Source organism: Alligator mississippiensis, chromosome 2, assembly GCF_030867095.1.
Source record: "Alligator mississippiensis isolate rAllMis1 chromosome 2, rAllMis1, whole genome shotgun sequence".
NCBI classification, from domain to species: Eukaryota; Metazoa; Chordata; order Crocodylia; family Alligatoridae; genus Alligator; species Alligator mississippiensis.
The window spans coordinates 258,549,799-258,564,319 of record NC_081825.1 but is presented as its reverse complement, the minus strand read 5'-3'; the positions used below and the strand labels follow the sequence as shown (position 1 = coordinate 258,564,319).

Genomic DNA, 14,521 nt, shown 5'->3' with positions numbered 1-14,521 from the left:
GGCACAGGGGGCCCCCACATGCACTCCTTGGCAGCCCCAGAAGTGGACTTCTGGTCCACTTCCGGGTCTGCTGCCGAGCGTGCTAGGGACCCTCCCATGCTCCTGTGGGACACTCCATTCACCTCATCATCTCAGCATTCATGAGCCCCCTGGTACCTTGAGGTATGTAGAAAAAACATTTAAAGCTGCGTCTGTGTCCGAATCATCGAATCTTTCTGAACCTCTCCAAATCAATTCAGAGGGTTCCGATTTGATTTGGAAAGATTAAATGGTCTCCTGATTCCATTCGGATTTGGAGACTCGGCCACTGAATTGGGGCAAATCTCTGCCGAATCGAATCAGCAACTGAAGCTTCGCACAGCCCTAGAAGGTAGTAAAACACTGGAAAAAGTTACCTAGAGAGATCATGGAATCTCCATCCTCGGAAGCTTTTAAGACCTGGCTAGGCAAAGCTTTGGCTGGGATGATCTTGTTGGGGATGGTCCTGCCTTTGAGCAGAAGGTTGGACTAGATGACCTCCTGAGGTTCCTTCCAGCCCCAATTTTCTATGATTCTATCTTATACAGGGCAAAGGTTTCTACTGTTAATTGTAATAAGCTGGTATTTGTTGAAACAGTCTACCCTATCAGTCAATGTTGATTCTGCGGAGAAAGGGTTAAGCCAGTTTGCTGATTCATAGAGGCAGGTACCTTATTACCTCATACAGAGAGGTATGGCTCTTAGGCTCCATCTACACATTATATTTAAGGCATGTTTAACCAGTTAATCATACTTTAAGTGCTCACCTAACCACACATTCAATCAATTAATGGTGTGATGAAAAGAGGAATAAGCTACAACATCAGGTCCCTCCTGACCCTAGCTACTATGAAACTATTACTCCACAAAATGTGTAATAGGAAGCAGCTAGAAAGTTATCATGCCATTAACTGGAAGTGTGGCCAGAGGCCCCTATGGCTTCTCAGTTGATTGGAGCCTCCAGCTGGGAGGGCCTACATGCACACCCAAGCCTCAGAGCTCCCAGCTGACAGGGCTACCAGCCACAGGGGGCCCCATGTACCCCTGTGGCTGGGAAATGGCAGCGGCTGCAATCTCCCAGCTGCAGGGGCATCCCATGCACCCCCATGGCTGGGAGACCAGCTGCTGCAATCTCTCAGCTGTGGGGGTGCATAAGGCTCCCCCTGCACCAGCAAATAAGGCATGATGGGATCTAAGGCACAATCCCACAATCATGCCTCCTGCCAGGCACATGTTTTGAATATCTTGAAAATGCAATAGTCAATCCAGTGCTAAGTTCCTGCTAATCATACTGCTCCTTGTCTTTATGGCACCTTAAACAGTAAGTGTAAAGTCATTCTATGAGCAAAATGCTTGTGAGGCCACTTTTCTGGGAAAGTGAAGTGACTTTGGTTTACCAAATATAGGACTTAAATGCAAATAGCAGGAGAAAAAAGTCCCAAATCCACCCCAACAACAACAGGGTAGGATATTTAGGGTGACAGTGTGAGAGTTGGAGAAGCCAAACTACTACATAAAGTTTCTCTTCTGTATCCTTCTCCAACTTAGGTAATAGGCATTCCACTGAAAAACAGCACCTGGGAAGTGCACTTCTTTATTTCTGTGACCAAAAGAGTAAGTTATTTAATTGATCTAAAGTAGTGGCTTTCAACCTTTTTTCATTTGCAGACCCCTAAAAATTTCAAATGGAGGTGCAGACCCCTTTGGAAATTTTGAATATAGTAGTAGACCCTTTTGAATGGTAAGTGTGAGCATTCACATACTTTTGACTGATCATAAGCACCTTTCACAGCCCCCTAACACATAGCCTGCAGACCCCCAGAGGTCCATGGACCACAGATTTAAAACCACTGGTCTAAAGGAATGTAGTTTTTAAGAGTCATTTTTCAGAAACAGTATGCTGATCACCAGCTTAATTAGCATTTTCAGGTTGCCCCTATTAGGCAGTATGGCTTAGAAATATTGGTCTATTCCTTCCCCTCCTCCCCTCCCCCTCCTGATGAAATTGTTTCCTTTTCTGGATTACTGGTCCAAGTCTCATCTCCCAAATCAAAATGGGGGAAAAAGAAGTGTGTGCATCTGGGGGGACATGACCAAGCCCACCATAACAAACAAAATCCCAACAAAAACAACTTGAGATACTTGGGACAGAAAAGGTAACTGAGGACAAAGACTGGTATAAGGCAAGGACAGAGGGAGAGAGGAAGGCCCTATCTGACAACATATCCTAATTATATATTGCAGACGATTACAAGTGCCTTGTATCACTCTCCTTTCCATTTTTCCTTCCTCTTTTGTTGTTGCCCTACAGCCCTTCAGATATTTGCCCTCTTCCTCTTTATTCCTTCTTATGCAGGTTATGCTTTTCAAGAAGTGAGGACCATAAAACAAGCTTTGGGTATTTGTCGCTGAAATCTATGATAGTTTAAAATTCAAAATAGCTTCTTCTTCTGTCTCTATGTTTTCTTGTCCTGCCACAAATTTAAAATGAGCAGAAACCTCTGAGTTGGAAGGCTACCTTTTTAAAGCTAATTGTAATGTCTCTGAGAGTAGATGGTAACTGTTTTATGATGTACTTTTGTGATACTGTTTTTTTATATACTTTTGCAAAGTCATTTTCCTATTATGGCTTCCTACCGACTCTGATAAGAATGCAAACAGCCATATTTATTAACCTCACTCTTCCAGGTGCATACACAGTAGTAATTAAACATTAACAAAGTGCTAGGATTTCATATCCCCCTTCCTCAAAAAACTAAACACAAGCAAATGAAATAATTTTCCTAAATTTTAAATTCCTTAAAATTTCCATTACTAAAGCCTTTGGCTACCTACTAGATCAGTTTCTTCAGTTATTTTTTAGAGATACGCACAAACCTCCACTGAACCAAATTCAGTTTGGTTCAGATAACTCCATATTTCCAAATTATCCCAACCACCTCTTTTATATTGGTAAAGAGACCAAGAAGTAAACAATGTATAGAGGTTACTAATGATTTCTGCTTCCAGTTAGATTACAAACAGAAAGACAGCCTATTTCTCAGCAATTATTTATCACTATGATTTTGTACTATTTGAATCAGAAGGTGCAGAAGGCAGAAAGAGAGTAGGGCCACAAAAATGGTTATTGTATCATTCGATCCCCCACTGCATTGCACGGGACTCCACTTCAAGCCCTCAGAGGCCCTGGTTGCCGCTGCTGCAGCCAGTGACTGTGGGCCTTTTTTTTTTTTTTTTTTTTTTAAAGTGCTGGGAGGCTGGGGCTGGGCAGGGCAGTCATGCAGGCTTCTCCCGTGGCTCTCCCCACCTGAGGGGAGGCAGGCACAGCTAGAGGAGCCACAGAAGAACCCACAGCTGCCTGGCTATGCCTGCCTCTCCCTGGCCAATCTGACTCAGTGCCAAATCTCCAATTCTGATTTGGCCGAATCAAATGGGGAGAGTGATTTGAATCACCGAATCGAATCACTGTCCTTTGAATCAGCCAAATCTGAATCCAAATCAAATACTTCCCTATTCGCACAGGCCTACTATTCATGCCATATCTTTTTGGACAGGATACCATTCTCATATTTAGAAATATAATCAGAAAATAAAAAAGGAAAAAGATTCCCAACAGTTATGTCTCTATGGTTAGTAATTTGACTATATATTTTGTATCTATGGTATTTTTTCAGAGGGTTTAACAAGCAATGAAGATCTACTTTGAATAAAATATTTCTTTATTATACACACAGAAGTAAAACACTGCACAAACATCCAAAAACAAACATATAACCTGGAATTTAATCCAAACTATTTGCATAAAATTTTGGCTGCAACATAATCAAGATGTAACCATAGTATATACAGAAGATTTATTTCTTCTGATTATGCACAGGATGGCTTAGTCAAAAAGAAACTTTACTTCCCAGAACCTTGCTCTACCCCTGCCACAACAAACTGGCCCCAGGCACCCTCTCTTCTATCTGTGGCACACAAAGTAGATCACTCTAACAAGTCTCACATTAAACAAAAAGTCAACCATCCTTTTTATTGTTTTTAAGCTGGAGCATTTTATTTGTATTTTTTCCACCACTATTTTCCTAGGGAAAATGAGTCCCTTCCATACCAGTGTTTTGGACACAGGTATCTGACCTATTAATATTATATAAAAATGTACATTAAGTAGCAATTTTACACTTTGCTCCTACTTTAAAAGTTTATTTTCAAGAAAAATTAAGGTTATGTGAAGTAATTCATAAAATGTTCATATCCTATTTAAATCATATGGAGAAAGATTTGAAAAATAACAGTCATCTGTCTTTTAGGTATTACAGTATTGCCTCTCTATTAATATTATGCTGGATCTATATAGTATACTGTAGAACCCAAAATTAGAAATCACTTCTCAATACTAAAACATTCCTTTCTTACAAACCTACCTGAAGAACAATGGTTAAACAACACCAACACATGCGTGTTGTGTTGTATTGTGCTCCAAATTTCTTTTAAAGTAGTGCCAGTAGTGCCTTTTAACTTTAAAAACCTTTCACTTTGGAAATCTGTTATAAACTTCATCCTCTGGAGATATACCATCATCAACGTCATCAGACAAAAATTCATTAACTACCAGAAGAAGAGATTTTTCAAGTAAAGTGCAGGTCTCCAGTTGAGGTGAACGTGTGACTATCTCCCTACAAAGGGGGGTAGTATTGCTCTGAACAAGCTAAAACAATAAGTGGTATTTGAACTGCTGGTTGAAAGGTAGAGGCACTGGTAATCATTATTTCCCCTTGTTTGTTCAGGACCTTCCAACAAAACAAACAACCTTTTTGTGATTGGATTGACATGGTGTTAACAATGCATTTAATGCCCAAATCAGTATGAATACAGGTAAAGCTCTTACTAATACCAGTACCAGGATGTTAAAGCCACCTATTTTCTAGGCAACTCTAAACAGCCACACATAAAAAAAAAAGTCAAACCTTCCCTCCTTTAGCAAATATAGCTACCATTCACTAGGCCACGTCATATAGCAACCGCAGGTACTGTATGATCTATATGACCATCTGTTAAATGCTCGCCTACTGTACCTGCAGTCTTTTCTGCAATCTTAGCTTCTGTAGCTCTCTCTTGCAGTTCTAAGCCCAGCTTTATTGTCTTCAGCTCCTTGTCCTTTTCAGCCAGCTTATCTTGAAGCTGAATTGAACAAATGGACAATGTGATTCTTCTCAGGTAAATATACTCAATAAGCTCTATTAACCCACAGCAAAATATAAAATTATACACCTCCCAAAATTATTCCCCTCCTTCCAGAGAAAAACAAGCACTAAGGAACACAACAGTTGTCTAATGAATCTGTACTGATTTCAACTGCTGAAGAAAAACACACCCTTTTCTTCAACTCTTATTTTCATCTTCTCTGCTCTGTAAAGCAGATAACATTAGTGTCATTTTCACCTGGGATACTGCCTCTCAGAAGTTGCTAGCCATGGCAATACTACACAAAGAAATTCAGAAGCAAGAAGGGATGAGTGATGCATCTCATTCCTCAGACTATTGTCACTAGAAAATGCTTTCATGGCAATGTCTCAGCAAACTGAAACAACTGGATGGAGTATGTAGGAGTAGCACATTCTTTCATGTATATCTTGCATGCCAAAATGATGCTTGTGGAGGGCTTTTGTTGTATTGGGGCATTTTCTGGGTCTTTATTTGGGAGACTTAAGTGAAGTTATCATTCAATAATAAAATAAATACATCATGGAATGGCCAAAATCTGTCACTGGCTTTGCATATGTGACACACTGACAAAGGGAACTTTACAGAATGCCACTGAGTATAGGATTTGACTCCAAAATACTGTATTAAAGCAGTGAGGTGGCATAAGGGCCTTCCAATGAAGTGGCCTTGAAATACAGCATAGAGATTGCGGCGGGGGGGGGTAAAACAAATTTCTCCTTGTGCTTATAAGCATGTTGCAACTTATACTGAACTGGCATGGTCTGTTTGAGCTGTCTAAGAATGGGAATAAATTGCTTAAAATAAAATAGAAGGCATGGAAAGTACATTTTCACCCTTTGATAATGTGGATGCTTCATTATTTAAATTTCTATACCGTCTTAGACTGAAGTACTTTCTACACAACATAAAAGCAAATAAACAAGACATACAGAGTGATGCTGGAGGTATTAGATACTAAAATATCACTGATAAAGCATGGAATGGTGGTGAGCTGGAGGACAAAACACTTTCAGAACTGCAGACAAGCTCAGAGTCTCAGAATCCTCCAGATTCCAAAGAGAAAATTCCCTGGAGACCACAACAGAGAATCAGAGGATTTGGGAGTTAAAATGATCTGCACTTGGAATGTACACATTCTCCAAAGTTTCCTTCAAATAGAGCGCACTATAAAGTAGAGGATGGATCTTGTGTTTCATAGATTTCATAGACATTTGGGCTGGAAGGGACCCTGGGGGATCATCGAGTCCAGCCCCCTGCCTCATGGGCAGGAAGTCAGCAGGGATCATAGGATTCCCAGCAAGATAAGCATCCAAATGTGTCTTGAAGGCATTCAGAGTGGGTGCTTGAGCTGCCTCCAGTGACAATCTGTTCCAAACCTTGGGGGCTCGGACAGTAAAGAAGTTCTTCCTTATGTCCAACTTGAATCAGTTGTGGCGGAGCTTGTGACCATTCGATCTTGTCATCCCTTGGGGTGCTCTGGTGAACAGATGTTCCCCCAGATCCTGATGAACACCCCTGATAAACTTATAGGTGGCCACCAGATCACCCCTGAGCCTGCGCTTTTCCAGGCTAAAGAGCCCCATGGCTCTCAGCCTCTCATCATAAGGTCTGTTTTCTTGACCTCTGACCCTGAATGTGGTTCTTCTCTGGACTCTCTCAAGTGTTCTCTATATGTTCTAAAATGATATAGATTTAAAAAATAATTTTACACTGATTATCATTTTAATTTTGTTATTAGGCAAAGTAATGGTTCAGCACACAGAAAACAGAATATTCAAGAGCAGATCATTCAACCTGGGGATATAGAAATGAGGTCATGTTTAAATGACTAACTTCTGTGAGAATTAGGGTACAGTAACAACAAAACCTGGACAAATATGGTCAGGAAAGAACAATACAATAAGAAATAAAGTTCGGGTCAATCAGCTGTAATATGTAAATTAATTAAATTGTAGTACAATTTGGATATGCTAATAAAAAGAGAAAACTTCACTCCACCCTCAGTTCTGCAAATACTTAGGCACCTTGTGTAAAGTTTACAATGACTTCAATGAGATAACCAAAATGAGTCAAGTTAAGACAGTGTGTGTTTACAGGACTGGGGCTTAACATAATCATGCCTACTTGTGAGACTGTCCTTTCTCCCCTCTTGGCAAATACTGTAGTTGCAACCTGTAGGAAGATTTCATATTACTAAAATACCATTACTTTTGTGCAATTGCGTGTGGTACTTTTACTATTAATCCACTATAATAACCTCATAATATAGTCAACTTTATTTGCTATTGTCAAATTAACGAATGCGATAGTGCACCACAAAATATGTCATTGCTTCTGAATAGGGCTTACTTAAATCACTAATTTAGAAAGTTCTCTAACCTACAGTTGGTCTCCCTGTCCAAAGTGAGATGCACTAAGTTTCTACTGTTATATAAAACAAGTTCGCTGTGAGCCTTGATCCATGACTGATTGAAAGCAATTGGAACTTTCCAATTAATTTTAATAGATTTTGGATTAAGACTTGTATCTCCAAATTTTTCAGGCTCCATAAGTGTAATGAAAAGCCAGTAAAATGTAAATGAATGATCCCACTCATCTGCTTATTTTGCATCTCTATGATGCAGAAATTCATGTCACTGATTAAAAAGGTCATAGGAGAGAATAAAAGATTAATTACTTTCCAAGAATCATTTGTTAAATAAATACTAAGAGTCCAAATGACAAGGAAGCTATTGATTAATGTGCTAAAATAAATAGTACACCAAAATTGGGAAAGGTTAAAATGTAGATTTAGTAGGAAAAAGAAAAATAGCAAGTACTATCATTTGAATATCTCAATTGTACCTTTCTATTGTTTGTTCTCTCAAAGTCCAATTCTTTTAAAAGAAATGAAATATTCATTTCTTTATCTTGGTTGGCAGCATCCTTCCAAGAGGTCACAAAGTCAGAGAGCACTCTGCCACCTTGTTCTGCAGATCTGTGTTAAAAACAAAACAAAAATACCTTCATCAAATACTGAACAAAATTGTCCAAATATTCATTACATCTTCAGTTTATAAAATCTAGTTATTTGTTAGCTATCTCAGATTTATAATTTATAAAATAACCACATAGATGCATGCTGTCTTTTTATCATCTCTTAAACCTATTTTACCAGTAGTATTTGAAATAATAAACAAATTTACTAAAATGTCAGGATATAAAATAAACTAAGATAAATAGGATATGAAGCCTATAAATGGGAAATGCTTAAAGGAAGTAAATATTAAAAAGCTGGGCTTAACCTGCAGTGACAAAGTAATGAAATATCTGAGGATCAAATTGCTGCTCAAACGAAAGCTTATTTTTCAGTAGAATGGACGATGCTTAATGAAATGAAATGAAATGAAATGAAAATATTCAGAGATCAGGCCAAGGAATTCCTCCTCTACAAAATCTATAAAAAAGATTCTATTATTTCAAATAGTATATTTAGACACAGGTCTTTCTTTTCTTCTTCTTCTTTTTTTTTTTTTTTTACGACCCAGAGCATTCTAAAAATCACTTAGCTGAAGACAGGAAAGAGTTAAAAGGGGTTTAAAAGATAATTTTTGGAAAGACGCTGAGCGGACTTAACTTCTGAAACTTTTTAATGACTATTTTGCTGTTAATGTGAAATAAACCCTAGTGAGGCAAGCTCACTTCAAGCACAAAATTATTTTCTGGCTATCACTGCTAGGAGACTCTCTAGCTAAACCAATGATATTAAAATTGAAACTGATTTTAGTGGTAACAACAATGACCACAAAACCTTAAGTCTGCCTTTCTACAACCTGTCAAAGCAAGGTTGTTTAAAAATATTGTTGTCCTTCACCTGCTATTTGTAGATAAGCTGGATCTTACTTTTAAGTCAGAACCAAGGCAAACTTCTTCACAGTTTAGAGCAGGTATCACACTACAACACTGTACATTCTTTCACTTAGTACCCATGACATCATCCACTTTTTGTGCTATTTCCAAATATAACATAAATCCTAGAAATAATTATGAGAAAAATAAAAACGATCTATTATTACAGAAATCATTTTCCAACCTCATTGCTTGTTTCATGTCACTTCTCTTTAAGCATCTGTCCATTGGGTTCCTTGTTCCTTATCACATCAAACAAATTATTTGTCATCACTCTCAAAGCTCTTCACAGCCTATCATTTCTCATTTAGCATTGAAAATATGCCTCTTGCATTTTATTGGCCAATGATGCCAGCCTCAATTGTTTGAAAGCTGGCAAGTGGGCAAACACTTTCATGCTTTCTCCCACACTACCACACCTGATTGGAAAGTGCTTCCCGCAAAACACTCATTAGGTACCTTTCAAAGCTTCCTTAATAACTGTCCTTAGCCATGATGCCTACAAAGAGTTTGAGAATACTAATTCTGCTAGCACACTGAGCAAAATATTGCCTTTCAAACTCAGTAGCAAGATCTCATCGTCATTTCCTCATACCACCCACCCCTAGCCATGTCTGTTTTCATCTATTGTTTTTTATCTTCTGTTTTGATTGCAAGCTCTTTGGGGCAGGGTCTATCTTAATTATTCAGCACCCGTCAGGATGGGGTCTGACCCATGACTGTTGCACATAAGAGCCCCAATACAAGATAATCATTATTAAATACTGATGGTGAACCCTGCCTGACAACTGAAGATTAAAAATTTTTAAAAGCATTTAAGTGAACTTGGAGCTCAAACATTATTTTCAGAAATGACTAAGGAGTCTTTGAAAGCTCTTATGCCTAGTAAATAAATTACTCTTTCATGGAACAACAGTTCTTAAGTTTAAATTGCTTTGCAATGATAATTAAATACAATAAGATGGTCATAGTACTTCAAATAGGAAAAGATAAAGAATGGGAAATTCTGCAGATAAGTCCAAAGTTCTCATAGCATACATTGGACAACTGGTAACATAAGACGGGAGTTTATATTACTCCTAAAAATGAATAAAAAGACACTAGGGATGCTTTTCCTAGCCTACAGTGGTAACCAAACATTTGTTGTGGGTCTTGTACCAGCTGGACGTATCAGGTTAGGGAGATAATATTATGAAAGACAATATGTGGTGGGGGGGAGAGAGAATATTGTGGAGGAGGAGGAGAATAGAAAGACATCTCCATCCTGTCACCATCACCACTGACAACTCAACACCCTTCCCACCTCAAGCCTAAGGGCATTTTACACATGCAAGCGCCACAGCACTGAGCACTTTGAAAAGCGCCCGGTGCTACAACGCTTACAGTTGTGTAAATGGCAAAATGCATGTCAGCGTGCAGAAAATGGCAGTGGTGTGCTTTTGAACTAAAACACATCAGAGGTGCTTTACTTCAAAAGCATATTGCTGCCATTTTCTGCATGCTGATGTGCATCTCACCACTTATATAACTGCAGGTGGTGCAGCACAGTTCACCTCAGCTTGCGTGCGGAGCAGACCCAATTAATCGAGTCTGCTCCGAAGTGGCGGATCTCCGGCATGTTGCGAGACAGAAAAGTATGTGTATAAATGCCCTAAGAGTTGTCTTGACCCTACTTCTCTTTTCTCACATTAAAGCCTTCACAAGACCTTAGAAATACAAGAGGGGGAAAAAAATCTTGTTTTTCCTTCAAGTCCTCAACTGCCAAACCCCAGCTCACACAGCATGGTTCTCCTTGACGTAGGCTATACTACAATTACCTCCTCGAACCCCAGCCTCCCTAATCCTTCCCTTTTTGATCTATACTGTCACTGGAGACTTTCTGTCCCTCTCTGTTTCAGCCATATTAACTCTCTCTCCCACCCCCTGCCTCAACATACATACCCACGCTCCAGGTTACTTTGCAGAAAAGTATCTCTAAACATACTGTGATTACTCATCCTCCTTTTAAGCCTTTGCCTATATCTGACCTCCCTTCTCCCTTTGTTTCTTGTCTCATGCCATGTGGTACACATCCTCCTCACCCTCATTACACCTTTTGCTGCTTCTACATTTATCTTCCTTACCATCACTTCAATTCACTTGCTACAAATAAGTGAACTGGTTATAAAAGTGACCTTCATTCCTGTGCTCACTCGCTTCTTGTCCAACACAATTCTAGTAACTAGTGTCAGAATTTCATTCACAATGTGAAGTGACTTCCACTATTCTGTTTGCTCAATCCTTGTCCATCCTTTGCAAATTCTTTCTTTCTAATGTTAAACTTCATTTTTAATCTTTGTTCAATATGGGTTTTACAAGTTTTTCAGGGCAGTGACTGTACCTTGTTTTGATATCCACAGAGCAGATTTACTGTAACCCCATGTTAAATGCCCCCCCACACCCCCCAAAAACAACACTCAAAACATTACCACACAGCTTTGGATCAGTCCTGGAGGTGAAACTGAGAGGGGCTGAGAGGGAGTTGTGTGGGGCAGAGCATAGGTTTGTTGACCATTTTTATCACTGTAGTATTCTATTAGATGCATGTATGTTATATGTTTTAGTGCACAATGCATAGAGGAGGAGGCCAAGTACAGACAGTCAAAAAGCCCAGGGCTAAATTGTTTCAGTCTATTCAGGTTAGTCTAAGCTGTGTAGATTGAACTGATAAGCAAATGAATAGACATTCACTCTTGATTCTGGAAATGCAGCCACATGCCTGCAGTGGCCCAGGCCAGAAGTTGGGGAGTGCTAGAGCACATGTTCATGCTCAGCTGGAGCAGACAGCTTGGGCCAAGGCTAGGCTGCCCACCCTGTGAAGGGGAGGTTTATGACAGAGGTACAAATGATCCTAGGATGTTGGAGGGCTAGGAGTAAACTTGAATCTGGAGGGGATCTCGGACAGAAGTTCAATAAAGCAATTTAACCTAAGTCAGTTAAGTCTGATACTAGATCCATCGAGGTTTATCTTACCGCTTTGAGTAATTTTGAAAGTAGTTTATGTGCACTGAACTTCTGTTGTGCCAGTCTGCAATCAGTTTTTGATCCAGTTTCCAAATACTTATACTGATTGATGTGTCATTTCTGAACCCAAGCTGGGGTGGCCAACCTGCAACATGTGTGTCCCAAGTGACAGATATGGGAGGGGACAAGGAGCAGCAGCAGATCAGGCAGGAAAAGGGGATCAAGGTGGCACTTGGGAAGCGCACAAGGCTCAACTTTTGGTATGTTTGACAAAAAGTTTGGCCTTGATAATATAGATGATAGGCTAAGGAAAATAGCATCCCGCATCCCAATGAATTTCAATGGAAGTGTGAAAAGTTAATTTATTACACCAAAATATTCTGAATCCAGGGAGGGAAGGGGTGCTTGCATTCACCTCAGTTCATTAGTAAAATGAGAGGCAACATCTTCTACACAAATATTTTGGACACTAGTAGTCTGAATTTTCCACAGGCTTGTTGGCAAATCTGGCAGTTTATCTGCTTCAGTATTGCATTGAGTGATCAGTTCCTGTTTTTCTTGAAGGCTTTTAGAAGAATTTTGGTAGACTTTTGTTCCAATTTTTTTCTTTTCTTCCGGTTTATAAATTTCTGTTTGAAAAAAATAATCACAGTCAGTGTATCTATCCACACAAAGAGTTAAGCAATAATTTTGTTTGATGTATCTATTAACACACTAGATATTTTATATGTACATAAAAAATTCCCTTCATTTCCTAATCTCTTGTCCCCCATCAGTTACTCCTTCCTCATACAGCATCAGCCTTTAGAATCAGAATAACTTTTGTAAAATATCATCTCAGCTTTAATAATACATGCTGAATTTTTGCAGTGGCCAGAATAAGCATGTATTTCACAAAATTATGGACAAGATTCTCATTTGCAGAGACTTTTTTATGAAACTTTGGCAAAGTAAAGGGGACATAAAGCGAGCTGAAGTTATTGAGACTGACTTAAAAGCCCCCTGTGCAAAGCCAATATAATGTAAAGGACCCTCACAAGAAAATCATGAGCTTCATGAGAGTTACAGCCTTACTAGCTTAAAAACATGTTTTAATTTTCTTCTTGGCGTCAAAAACAAGATTTTCAGCTTCCATATCAATATTTTTTTCCATGAGCAATAATGACTGTCACAACAATTGTGGAAGCCTAGTGAAACACAGAACTAATTTACAGGGCATTTAGCATGATATTCAGTCTTCTTCCCACTCCAAGATTAATAATATTCCTTTTCTAAAATATTTTGCTAACCTATGGTTGATGCAGGATCACCTGCAACCTGCATGCTGTAATGTCACCTGGCCAAAAAGCTTAAAAAATAGAGTGAAACAACGTTATCAAAAATTAAAACTGTGTGTTTAAAATTAACATGACAAGAGGTGCCTACCTTAGTCTGGCTATTCAGTACATACTGTTGGTGCTAAAGGGTTTAAATTAAGAATAAGATTTACAGCTCATTTCCCAAAAAGAATACTCCCCTCCCTTTAGCAGTCCAGTCAGTAAAAAAGTATGCAGTTACTTTTTCCTAAAGTGACAAGCTAGTCTCAGTTACTGCCAAATATATTAACCTGTGTTATAAAACAGGGTACAAGAAACCTAAAGGTGATTTGAAAACAAGAAAATTGTATTGTTATTAGCTATTTGATTTAGATTAAGATAGAACATAAATGTTAGAAGTTTCACTTATTTTATAAAGCTACTATTCATTCATTTATTGTATATATTAATTTGGATGCCATCCTTCCCCAAAAAAGCTTCAGTCAGCTTATAGTAAAATACATGAAACATATTAAAACAAAATACAATTTTAAAATGAAAAAGTATAATGAAAGAAAACCCTCCCTCCTACCCAAACCTCCAAATTAAAAAACAATCCACCCAATTTCATACCTTCCTGCTCCCCTGCTTCCTAGGTGAGTGTTCCCCCTGACCCTTGCCTGGTCAAACCCGATTCCTAACCTACATCCAATGCTTCCACAAAAGAAAAGAAATTCCCCTCCCAATACTCCTTCCCATCCCTATGCAGACTCATGCCTCACATCCAGGAGAGTCTTCCCATCATCCTTACTGTCCCTCTCAAGCCCAGACCTCCCCTCTCTCACAGGAGGGCCTGGGTTGTCCTACCTCACGCACTCCCCTGCCTTACACAAGTGAGTCCCTCCCAAGCCTGTACCTCCCTCTTGAAGAGGGGATGTTGTCCCCCCCACCCAAGCATTCTTTCCTTTACCACGAGAAAACACATTATTCAATTTAAACAGTAATAACAATAAATGCAATAGAAACCCCATCTCCCTTTCTCTGTCTGTCTCAAATGACAGTGTCAAAGGGTGCTCATCCTGGGCACCCACCCA

At 39.1% G+C, this 14,521-nt stretch overlaps 1 protein-coding gene across 5 annotated transcripts in view; it reads right to left on the bottom strand.

Annotated features, from left to right (window-relative positions):
- Positions 1-14,521, bottom strand: part of MIPOL1 (mirror-image polydactyly 1) — a 359,424-nt gene that overhangs the window by 244,160 nt on the left and 100,743 nt on the right. For all 5 annotated transcript variants that reach the window (XM_019488729.2, XM_059723064.1, XM_019488733.2 and 2 more), the window contains 3 exons: positions 12,548-12,761; positions 8,086-8,218; positions 5,091-5,196 (listed from right to left, as the gene is read on the bottom strand). In XM_019488729.2, the coding sequence (XP_019344274.1) occupies positions 5,091-5,196; positions 8,086-8,218; positions 12,548-12,761 (453 nt within the window). The remainder of the gene's footprint in view (positions 1-5,090; positions 5,197-8,085; positions 8,219-12,547; positions 12,762-14,521) is intronic.